Genomic DNA, 12,427 nt, shown 5'->3' with positions numbered 1-12,427 from the left:
AAAGCAAAACGAATTTCAACCTTTGATTTTGCAACACTGTACAACACGATCTTCTCATTGAAATTTTAACCAAAATTATTAACTTTGTGTTTAATTTAGGTTGTAGAAATAAACTTGGTTTTTCAAATACTTCAACATACTGGACTACAAAAGGGAAGGATGATAGGTTCTTTATTACTAGTACTTTAACACTGTCTGAGTGTGTGTCCTTTCTGATAAAAAATTACTTCTTCAAAGCTCCTTTTTGGAATCTGTTTCGGTACCATTTTGAATATGAGTATTCAAAGGTGTCATTTCTGCTAGTTCGTCTAGTGCCTATAACTTCCACTCTGTAGGCAGATTTATGGATGATTTGTGTGCCTTAAATGACAGAGATGAGTTTCATAATTGCTACAAACAGATTTACCCTAAAGAATTAGATCTCAAAGTTGAGCACCATGATGGAAACTATGCATTGTTTTTAGATTTACAGTAGATATCACCGTTGAAAACAATATTTTCAGATATCACCGTTGAAAACAATATTTTCAGATATCACCGTTGAAAACAATATTTTCAGATATAAACTTTTGATAAGAGAGATGCCTTTTCCTTTTTCATTGTAAGGGTGCCACTTGCCGACCGACAGCAACATTATTTGAATCGATGATTCAAAAGAAAGGGTTTCTTTTTCCAAAAGAAATGTTTCTTCAGGACTTTTTAGTACGTAATATTTTAAAGTAGCAAAGTTACATTTTATAATATACATAGGTGCATTACGACGTTTCAAGGTAACCAAATGGCCCGAATGAGATGTAGAAATTTTTTTCGCTGATGCTCAGACTCACCCTCACCCTCTCAATATATACAATCGATAGCGATAATAATTTAGCCATTTGATTCGTCAAAAACTGATGTAGCGTTCAAAAATCAATTCCACCTCACCTAGCCTACCTTCAATATCATATTAACAGCCCCTTAGAGGCTTCCTCTGTCGAAAAAAAAGTGTCTAGCTCATGGAATATAAGACCAGAAAATTGAAAAGAGATTTTTGATATTTTTCCGACATTGGTCCTGCATGAAAGACAGTTTTATAATAATTGTGTATTTTTTATCTTTCAATGCATTTTTTCAAGAAGCTAACATTTGCAAAAGTGCCTGTCCTGCATCTTACAAATAACATACAGGTTGTTTGACACAATGAGCGACAATACGTATCATTACATTCTGTTATGAAAAACCTACACAATTCTTAAACAAACCTTCAAAGTGTTTACAAAGTACATTTTATGATCATCATTTTGGACCTACCGGGAGGTCCTTTCATTTGACTGTTGTCCGTTCGTCTGTTACAAGCTTTTCTCGGGATTGGCTCATTAGTTTTTTCAAATTTTTTGCACAATGATACAAAATAGCAATGCCTAAAAAGTGACGGAGCCCGATTTTTGAAAAAAAATTTTTGGGGGCAAATTTGGGCCAAAAACTACCTAAAAATAAGTTTTTTTGGACTTTGTGCAAAATTGCTTCATTAGTTTTTCCTGATTTTTGTTAGAAAGATAGAGTGCAAGGCACCCTAAAATGTGGCTGAAGTAATTTTTCTCGGAAAATTTTTTTTCGTCATCAAATACGGATTTTCGCAAATTTGGGCCAAAAACTACCTAAAAATAAGGTTTTTTGGACTTTGTGCAAAATTGCTTCATTAGTTTTTCCTGATTTTTGGTAGAAAGATCACCCTAAAATGTGGCTGAAGTAATTTTTCTCGGAAAATTTTTTTTCGTCATCAAATACGGATTTTCGCAAATTTGGGCTAAAAACTACCTAAAAATAAGGTTTTTTGGACTTTGTGCAAAATTGCTTCATTAGTTTTTCCTGATTTTTGGTAGAAAGATAGAGTGCAAGGCACCCTAAAATGTGGCTGAAGTAATTTTTCTCGGAAAATTTTTTTTCGTCATCAAATACGGATTTTCGCAAATTTGGGCCAAAAACTACCTAAAAATAAGGATCTTCGTTTTTTGGGGAAATTCCCTTTTACCATTTTCCTGTTAGCAGCTTTTCTCGGGATTGGCTCATTAGTTTTTTTTAATTTTTTGCACAATGATACAAAATAGCAATGCCTAAAAAGTGACGGAGCCTGATATTTGAAAAAAAATTTTGGGGGCAAATTTGGGCCAAAAGCTACCTAAAAATAAGGTTTTTTGGACTTTGTGCAAAATTGCTTCATTAGTTTTTCCTGATTTTTGGCAGAAAGATAGAGTGCAAGGCACCCTAAAATGTGGGTGAAGTAATTTTTCTGGGAAAATCTTTTTTCGTCGTAAAATACGGATTTTCGCAAGTTTGGGCCGAAAACTACCTTTGGACTTGGTGCAAAATTGCTTCATTAGTTTTTCCTGATTTTATGCATAAAGATGGAGGGCAAGGTTCTCTAAAAAGTGGCTGAAGCAGTTTTTTTCGGAAAATTTTTTTTGACCGTAAAAATCGGATTTTCTTATTCAGGGAAATTCCCTTATATCATTTTTAGGGAAAAAGAGCATTTCTTGCGATTGGATTGATATTTTTTTCTGAATTTTTGCATTTTGATGTAAAATGGTAATATTTAAACTCTGATGAAGCCTGATTTTCAAAAAATAATTTATTTGGGCAAATTTGGGCCAAAAAGTGCCTAAAAATGGGGTTTTTGGACTTTGTGTGAAATTGCTTCATTAGTTTTTCCTGATTTTTGGCAGAAAGATAGAGTGCAAGGCACCCTAAAATGTGGGTGAAGTAATTTTTCTGGGAAAATCTTTTTTCGTCGTAAAATACGGATTTTCTTATTTGGGGAAATTCCCTTTTGTCATATTTAGGGAAAATGAGCATTTCTCGAGATTGGCTTGGTATTTTTTTCTTATTTTTTGTATAATTTGGGTAGAAAAGTGCCCAATGTTTGTTTTTTTTAGACTTTTTTGGCTAATTTGAGCTCTGATACTCACGGTAATCTATTCAAGCTGCTCACTACACTTTCTTATTCCCTTGCTATTTGTCCTATTTTTTTCTGATTTTGATCGACAGGTAGGTCCATTCAGCATGTTGCTTGTTTTTATTATTTCAGAAATTGTATAAAAAACCTGTCAAGTAAAATATGACAGAAAGGTTATCTTCTCCAAAAGCAAGAGAGATTCAAAATATAAACATACATACAAAGACTTTATCATCAAATCTTTTCAAATTACGTGAAAATGACTCATTGTGTGACGTGACCCTCATTTCTGATGGAATTGAAATCAGAGCGCACCGTGTGGTGCTGGCAGCATGTAGTGAATACTTTCATGCTATGTTTACAAGTGGAATGAGCGAAACTGGCAAAGACGAGGTAAAACCCTTTATTTGTTGCATCTCAATAATGTGAACCCAAGGCTGATTTTTGCTTTGAAAATCTCAGTATTAAAAATTCTTGAGTCAATTTTTCATTCCATGGAAATTTTATTCATCCTGATCATTACCTAGCTCTAAACCTTTTTCATTAATGATCATTTCGATTGATTCTAATTTTAGCAAGCTGAATAGGATATTCTATAAGTCAGCCGATTAGAAAGATTGCATCACATTAGTATTATTCTATAATAATGTCAAGTTTTGTGCCATTACAAAAAAAAACATTTTCGAGCACTTTTGAAAAGTATTTGGACTGAAAATTGCTCTCAATTTTGACAAAAAATAAATGGAGCCAAAATTTATAATTTTAAAATTGAACATGTTTTTTCAAGGTCCCATTGAAAGGAGTGGATACAAAATCACTAACAGTGCTGGTCAATTATGCATACACCGGAGTAATCTTCATCGACGAAGTCAACGTACAAACTATTTTGGAAACTGCCGATCTTCTACAATTTCAAACAGCAAAATCATTATGTTGTGACTTCATTAAGGAACAATTGAGTACTGAAAACTGTCTGGATATCTTCCAGTTTGCAGATGTATTCCATTGTGATGACGTTTTGTCTTTATCTCAAGGTCTTTTTAACAAAAACTGGAAGAAGATTGTGGAATCTGAGAGTTTCTCTTCCATCAATTATCACACTTTTGTTAAACTGATATCTGATGATTGTTTGAATATTCACCAAGAAGGAGAGGTATGAAATAATTTTCTTTATTTCTCAACATTAAAAAGACCTCCTTTGAGACCTCGTAGGCCATGCCCAAAATAGGTAATCATTAGAACACGAACCACGAACGTTTTATTTTTGTTTTTGAGAACTTTTATACAAAAAACTCTTTTGTTTGCCACAAAACATATATTTTAGACTTTCGACATTCTGCTGAAAATTATATTTTGAATTTATTGGAAAAATATGCAACGTTTATACATACTACTCTATCACTAACCCTGATATCCTGGCTTTAAACTTCTTTTTTGATGTTTCTGGTTTACCGCCTGGTCTTCTCAAAGCTTTTTAGATTCAAATATCAGAAGGTAGCATATATGTAAACTTTACCAATTCAAATATTGCGCTGAGCTAAAAAAAAATTTAACCCTGGGTTATTAAGCATCTAGGTAGACCAAGCTGTAAATAGCAGAAACATCAAAATAAGAAAATAATTTACAGCTTTGATATCCAGGCTGTTCTATCTCCATACTTTTGTTTTGTTGAATGATATCTTGACTTAAAAGTATTTATTCCTTCATGTTTAGGTCATTACTATGATTTCAAAATGGATTGAAGCTGACGAGATAAACCGCAAAGAGAAATTATTTTCACTTTTCCAATACGTCAGATGGCCATACGTTGATCCAATCAAACTGCAAGAAATCAAGAACCAACGCTTAATTGTTAACAATCGACTCTCACTACCAGAGATTGATAATGTGTTCTCTGCAACTGAAGATTACAGCGATGTTGACAAGGTGGATTAAAGTGGATTAAATTTCGCGTGGCTTTTTTTTTTCCGAGAATCGAGAGTCCAAAATTTTAGCCTCTGCCTCTTTTTCATCCAATTTCTTTTATTTTCTCTAAGAGTTATTGGCCAAAATTAGGTTTTTTAATTTTTGGCGAGGACTAATTTTCGCAAAAATGGCCAAAATTTGTGAAGATTGCAAAAATTAATCCACGCAAAATGTAAGTTACTTGAATCTTTATTTGATTTAGGTTTTCACAGCATTTTCTTCGCTTGATTTTATCCGAAGGCATAGTGGGAACAAGGAGGGGAGGTTTTAGATATGATAGAGGACCCCGTCAACAAATTTCAAATGAATTCCAGGTGCTAAAACTTCGGATCCCTCTATATTTTAAGAAATCAAGAAACTGTGTTGGTTATGCAATTTACCTAATATTCTAATTCGAAAAAAGTACTATATTATCACAAAAAAATGGCCAAAATTCGCAAAAGTCCACGCAAAATTTAATATAGCTGAGTTCGTTGAATCTTTATTGGATTCAGGGTTTTCGCCGCTTTTTCTCTCGAAGATCGAATTAGAGAGAGTTAATATGGATGTACTAATTTAAAACTTTGACTCATTAACTTTATTCTAGGTGGTTACTCTACATTCAGAAGATTGCAGCATCACACCTTCCCTTAGTATGAGACATTCCTATGCATCATGGCTGTATGTGCTGGGTGGTGAACAATCATTCTTAATGGGAATGAAATCTACAGAAATTTTCGAAATGAATACATCGACGTGGAGTTACGGTTTCTCATTGAACAGACCAAGGACTTCTTTTGCTGCTGTAGCACATGGTGATAAATTGTGAGTTTCTTTCCGTCTACTCTAGATCTAGTGGTAACCTCGTCCCTGTGTACTCCAGGCTTTATTTGCGTTACTGATGGACGCCAGAGAATAATATTATCTAGCGCCATCATTAAGCATAAAAAAGCTGATTGATAATACGCAGGGAACGAGGTTGCTAGACTAGTAATTTTAAATATTCCTAGACTGGAGTCGTATATAATCCATGCAAATCAGTAATATGGATATGATAATAGGATAATTGTTACAGGATAATATCAGTTTGTATAGACAATATGCCTCTTTCATTATTTTTTGCCTATTTTGTTATCTAAAATCTTTAGTTGGACTGGTTGAAAAAGGGCAAGTAAAACAAACTTTTGTTCCCACTTTGAAGCAAATGGATTTTAACATTGTCTGATTTCAAAAAGTGAGACTTCTGAGTGAGATATTATCCTTCCATTATGTTCTTCATTTTTTTTCGAAACTGTAGGTATGTTATCGGTGGCATGTGTCTGGGTGAGAAATTAAGAAGCGTCGAAAGATATTTAGAAAAAGAAGGCCGTTGGAAGCGTTTGGCCTCGTTGAAAAATTGTAAAGGTAAAGATAATTTATTCACCCAGTGCTCAAATCTTTGTTGGATGAATGTCTCTCCTAAAAGGAAATTTCAATATACGCCCATCGACAAAAATTCTTAAACGCCAGGGGCGCTTATTCGAAGAAGTAAGGTGTGATTTTGATAAGCATTATTAGTAAAAATATGTATTATGCATGCTATTTTTATTGTTTTTGAAGGTTTAAATGTTGGGAAATTTTGTAAACTGAGGCTCGAGTTTTTTCTAATATTTGAGCATGGATATAGTGATAAGAATTGTGTTCATCCAATCAAGTTTTTGATTAAAAAAAATAGGAATTTCATTTTTTTAATCCGTCTACTGAGTCATCTAGACTGGGAGCACTTAAAAAAATTATTTGATTTTAAGTAGCCTGGAATTATTAGGATTATTACTAGAATTAATTATGATTTTAGAGACTTAAAGTAGGATTTCAGTGATTTTCTTTCAAATTGGTAATCTAGTCAAATACTCCTAGTCTCTGAACTTAACGTCGTCAAACATTATCCAAAAACGAGAAGATTATATTCTATTCTATAGGTTTGCCCACTAAAAAATCTTCCAACCATTCTAGGTGACGTGAAAGCGGCAGTAATAGATGACGTTGTTTATGTAGCTGGTGGATCTAGTGGCGGCGAACCCGCCTGCAAGTAAGAATTTCTCTTATTCTGTTTTGCTCACTTTTCATACTTTGTAAATGGGTCTTTTCATAAATTACTTTGAGTGCAACATCTGTCTCGTTTTGAAAGCATCACTAAGGTTATTTTAAATCCCTTGAAGATTCAGGTGTAAACTTTTTAAATAGAGTAAACTTCTTTTAATTCACCTGGGAGATAATTCATCTGGGAATCGATTACCATAGCAACATTTGAATGTGGGGTGAGCGTAAGGTCTCAGCCAACTTTCTCCGATTCGAACCTCTATGCTCTGAATCTCTCTGTAATTCGAACTAAAGCATTGGTCCGCTCAGCTGGAAAGTCGTATAAAAACACTCTCTGTAATTCGAATCTTTTTCCAATTCGTAGAAAATTCTTGGCCCTTGAAGGTCGAAATTAGAGAGAGTCAACTGTATAAGTGAAGACCAGGCCCGGCGGAACAACCGTAAGAGTGGGGAGGATGAAGGCTCAAAATGAGATAAAATTTGCTAGGAATTGAGAAAAAATCTCCTTTGCTTAAAAGTGGGGAAGCTGAAGTCTCCCCAGCCTGAAGACGAATGGGTGCACTTTCTTTTCTTCCTATAGATACGTCGAACGATATGATGAGAGTAATAACCAATGGACGCCAGTAGCCTGTATGAAGTCTAGACGACGAAGGTTTGGCCTCTGCCAGTTCAAAGGCAAACTATACGCTTTCGGTGGATTCCAAGATAGCCTGGGTGACTTGAAAGCGTGTGAAGTTTATGATCCAGAGGCTAATATATGGGAGAGTATTGCGTCTATGAAAACGAATCGTTGTGATCTTGGAGTAGCTGTTTTGTCAGGTAAGCTCAATTTTCTGGCGAGTAAGCTCAAGCTTAATTGCAAAATTTGTTAAACTTATTCTTTCAAAATACCCAGGGGGGGGGCACGCAGTTACTACAAGACATGATGTGTAGTAAGTGCTTTTTCAACACTATTTTTCAGGACCACCACCCTTTGCAGTTACTACACCTTGGTAGTAACTGTTTTCAGAAAAGATTTCCAGGTACCACCCCTGTTTTTGAGTGATATCATCAAAAACATGCTCGAAATTACCCTAAATTGCGACTATTTTTCTACCTAAAGCCATTTTTGCACTAGATTTTCTCTTAATTTACTTGGTTAACAGCTGTTGAGAACATTTTAATGATAATTAGGGAAAGCATAATTTCAAAGTTGGGTCTGAGAAAAATTTCAAATTTTTTTTCGTCCATTTATAACAAAAATATTTTTTTTAACAAAGAATTTTTTCACAAAAAAATTCATTTTTTGTGAAAAATTTTGAAAGTTCTTTAAAAAGAATTAAAATATAAGCACTTACTACACCAAAAGTGCCAGTTTTAGTGTTTGGCACCACCCCCAAACAGCAGTTACTACACTGTGTAGTAACTGTTTTCATAACTTCTGAATACAGTACCACCACGGTAGTAAGTGTCATACTGTCTTGTAGTAACTGCGTGCCCCCCCCCCTGAAATACCCTGGATTTAACGGTCAAGATAAAAGGAACTCTTTACTTTCATTTCTGTATGGACCTCTAGATTATTGATATCAAACTAATCCATGTATTGTGTTTACTCCGATAGCTCATTTACTGCTCATATGAAATCCGCGTATAGTCATTGTGATTTATGATCATGACCATAGAAGTCTTTCATATTTGTTGAAGTTACGTAACTTCCGCTATTATTACTTTCGATTTTCGTCAGGGATCACCTTTTACAGATCCGAACGTTTGCTTCCATAATGGTAAAAAATTACGTAACTTAACCGAACATGAAAAACCTCTAGATACAGATCTTAGAGAGTCAGAAATTTGGATTGTCCCAATTTGAATCACGGGAGGGAATTCATAATGGTAGATTCTCGATAAAAGACCCTCTAAAAACCACCACGTCAAGTCATAATGACTGTACACGGATTTGCATACGATCAGTAACTGAGTCCATACTGAGGGAGTAGTTGTCTGTTTTGTTACCATTTCTTTGGTTATATCCACCTATACTGTTAGGTTCCAAATAAACGGGGGCAGGGGGGGGGGTTGGAAAATTTTCAAAATTTTAATAAACGGGGGACCTAATTTTTCGGAGGGAGGGGTTGGAAATTGTAATTACGAAAACCCAAAAATAAGGTAAATATAGGCTAAAATCAGGCTATCTAGAGCAGAATAAGGGACCTTCTCTTTAAAAGTTGAAAAAAAATTAAAAAATTAATAAACGGGGGGGGGGGGTCCTAATAAGGTCGGGTGGGTTGGAAAATTTTCTAAAAATTAACAAGCGGGGAGGGGGCGTTTATTTGGAACCTAAGGGTATCCAGTACGTCGAGTTACGTTCCAAGGAAAATTTTATTTCTTCAACATTGATTATTTCTTTAAACATTCAGGTTACATCTACGTGGCGGGTGGTGTCAACTCTTACACCGGTTCCATCAACACAGTGGAAAGATACGACCCGTCTTCAGATCAATGGACGTTGTGCCATCCTTTGTCGCAAGCCAGGGGTGGTCACTCCATGGTCAGTTATTTCGGACGGCTAATAGTCATTGGTGGAATGAACAGTTACATGCAAACGTGCCGCGATGCTGAGTGGTATAATGAGGTATTATTAGTTTTTATAAATACTTCCGTTTTCAAAATCCCCTTCTCTCTAAGTGACCTTGTGAGAGTTTACTAGGGGCTGTTAATACGGTTAGCCAATTCTTTGGTTCGTATATAAAAATAGCGTTTTTAAGCAAATAATGAATGCATAAGCAGGAAACTTCGAGTATCGAGAAGAAATATATTAAACCGTTTCTTTAATCCTTATGTAGAAATAGTGTTTTATGTATGGGCTCGCATTTTCTTCAAATCAGGTAACTGACCAATGGACGTCACTAGCATACACTAACGTGCCTCGATTCGGAAGCGTGGCTGTTGTTCTTCCATTCTGTAAACAAGGTTCTGGACCCTCGCCTCCACCGGCCTCAAAAAGCCAGGACAATGAAGAGGAATGAGAGTATGTATGGAATTTTGACAAAGAAAGGGAGTGATGCTTTTTCTCCCTTTTTGATTTTTCACTTTAACTTTGAAGAAAAACTGCCCACATACTTTACGGCACTGGGGCATTTTTAAATGACACAGACCAAGACTTGCCAAGACGACTACACGTTTTTTTATAAGGATATGCCTTAAAATGTTCTTAACTTGTTCTTAGTAATTTGGACATCTAAGCCTTATGTTCTCATATAGCTTGTTCTTAGAAAAAAACGTGTATAACTTTTTAGATTTAGTCGGAACAATAAGCCACAGCCATCTTCCTGTAACACAATAATGAAGAATGCATAACATGTTCTCTTGACGCGTCTTATCTATTGACTATACAGTCAACTTTTTCTAATTCGAACTTCTATAATTCGAATCTTTCTGTAATTCGAACTAAAACATTGGTCCCCTCAGCTGGAAATTAGTTTTAAATGCTCTCTTTAATTTCTCTAATTCGAATAAAAGTCTAAATAGTCCCTTGAAGATCGAATTAGAGAGAGGCAACTGTAGATTTAGTCCTTTAGGGATCATACAAATGTTGTTTAGCGTTAACTGATTAAGGGTTTTCATGGTAATAAAAGAAATAAACTTAATAAGGGTGTATGATTTTATTCATTTTTGTCGGCTGAAAAAAATTAATGATTTGATATGTATTTGATTGATAATTTATGAAAATTATTATTGACAAGGAATCATAACAATGTCATTAATAATTTAACAAAAAATATCATTCTTTGGATTGATATGTTTTCACACATTTCAAACTCTGTTGCAACCCGAACACTCAGGGGGTGGAAGTTACACTACAAAAAATAACAATACAGTGGAGTCTCCATAACTCAAACACTCACGGGGAACACAAATTTGTTCAAGTTAAGGAAATTTCGAGTTATAGAGTAAGGTTTATAAGGCATTGTTAACTGAAGGGACCTGAAAACTTGTTCGAGTTAAGGAAAATTTCGAGTTATAGAGGTTCGAGTTAAAGAGACTCACTGTATAAACCCTTTTTAAAGAGATTTTGAGGGGAATCTGTCTTTCAAACTCTTCAAATTGTACATACATTTTATTATAAGTTTTTATTTATATAGTTTATTATTTGTTACTGTTGTGCACAGGAAATTATGAACATTGTGTTTTCGGCAATTTAGACAAAAATAGTTTTTTATATTAAGCAATATTATGGAAAAATTGAATTTTTATGACTCGGAGAAAGCAGCGCATGTTTTTTAATAATTCTACCTCTATATCAGGCTTGCATTATGCTTAGCATTCTATTGTTCTTAAACAAAAGATCCAATGTTTAGGTACCAAAAGCTGAGCCTATGTATCTACTTATAGAAAAAAACATGCAGCCCTCTGCTGTACTAAGTTGTACTGTATTTATGATTAAGGTTTTTGATTTTAAGTATCGGAACTAGTAGGACCCGAATTTCCAGAGGCAAATTACATTCCTAACTGAAATATAACCACTGACCTTTACGAACCCTCTGAAAGTCATACCAGTTTTAAAAGTTTGTTCCAAAGATATTGTCAGTCTGTAATTTTTTGCATATTACTATCGAAGGGGAAAAGACTTTCGGACTACTTAGGACTATTGTTTCGGCTCTAAATACAGAAAGAGTTTCATGGTTCGAAAAAGAAAGCTTGTAACCTTAGTTTATTGACACTTTTTACCGTTTATTTATGAATTTTTTTCAGTTTTTTGAATTTTTAGTTGCTGCTTATATATAAATATTATAGTATTGGACATTTTATAAAAAGTGAAATTTGATTTTTATTGATTGTATTTTTACTTAAAGTCGCGAATTTAATGAAATAGCCTGTTAATATTATCGATCAGTGTAAAAAATGATTTATTATATTTCATTGTTTGGACCCTTCCCGAACTCCCCAACTAACATCATTACATTATTGGTATGGTTTCTTCGAGGGAATTAAATTTGACAGTCTAAAAAACTATTTTTCTTCGAAATAGCAAGGCCTATGCCCACGCCATGATATAGACTAGCAGGCGTCTGCCTTTCCTTGGACTTATCTAAAGAGTTCTTATAAAAAATAGAAATTGCCGCGGGAGAGTCGTTTGGAAAGACATTGTATTCAGTGAACGTAGTGAACCCTTTGCAAGCGTAAGCTGCAACGAAATACAACGACGTGGTTTACAAGTCTAGCCATGATATGGAAAGTAGGGGAAGTAGGGGGCCAAAAAAAAAAATGTTTCGTATACGTTAGCTTTAACAATCTAACGCCAAAAGCAGCATGCGCTAAAAGTATCTTTAAAAAACTTTCTGACGCATGCGCAAAATGAAAACGCATTGAAAACGAAGAGCCGAATCGTCAAAAATTCAAAGGAGAAAAAACGCAGCAGCGTGCAAACTCAAAAACTCTACTATGCTATGGCTCAAACATGGTTTGGTATGATTTTATTAAACTTCATTTCAT

At 34.6% G+C, this 12,427-nt stretch overlaps 1 protein-coding gene across 1 annotated transcript; it reads left to right on the top strand.

Annotated features, from left to right (window-relative positions):
• Positions 1–3,062: 3,062 nt before the first annotated feature.
• LOC136816787 (kelch-like protein 12) lies at positions 3,063–11,830 on the top strand. The gene is made up of 9 exons (XM_067073110.1): positions 3,063–3,325; positions 3,720–4,085; positions 4,646–4,858; positions 5,484–5,701; positions 6,174–6,280; positions 6,869–6,944; positions 7,536–7,774; positions 9,352–9,566; positions 9,820–11,830. Exons 1-9 carry the CDS (start codon positions 3,095–3,097, stop codon positions 9,958–9,960), a joined length of 1,806 nt encoding a protein of 601 aa, XP_066929211.1. The 5' UTR covers positions 3,063–3,094; the 3' UTR covers positions 9,961–11,830.
• The last annotated feature ends 597 nt before the right edge of the window (positions 11,831–12,427 follow it).

This window comes from Clytia hemisphaerica, unplaced genomic scaffold, assembly GCF_902728285.1.
Source record: "Clytia hemisphaerica strain Z4C2 unplaced genomic scaffold, Clytia hemisphaerica genome assembly, whole genome shotgun sequence".
Lineage (NCBI taxonomy): Eukaryota > Metazoa > Cnidaria > Hydrozoa > Leptothecata > Clytiidae > Clytia > Clytia hemisphaerica.
Note: the sequence above shows the minus strand (reverse complement) of the source record. Positions and strands in the feature narration are given on the sequence as shown.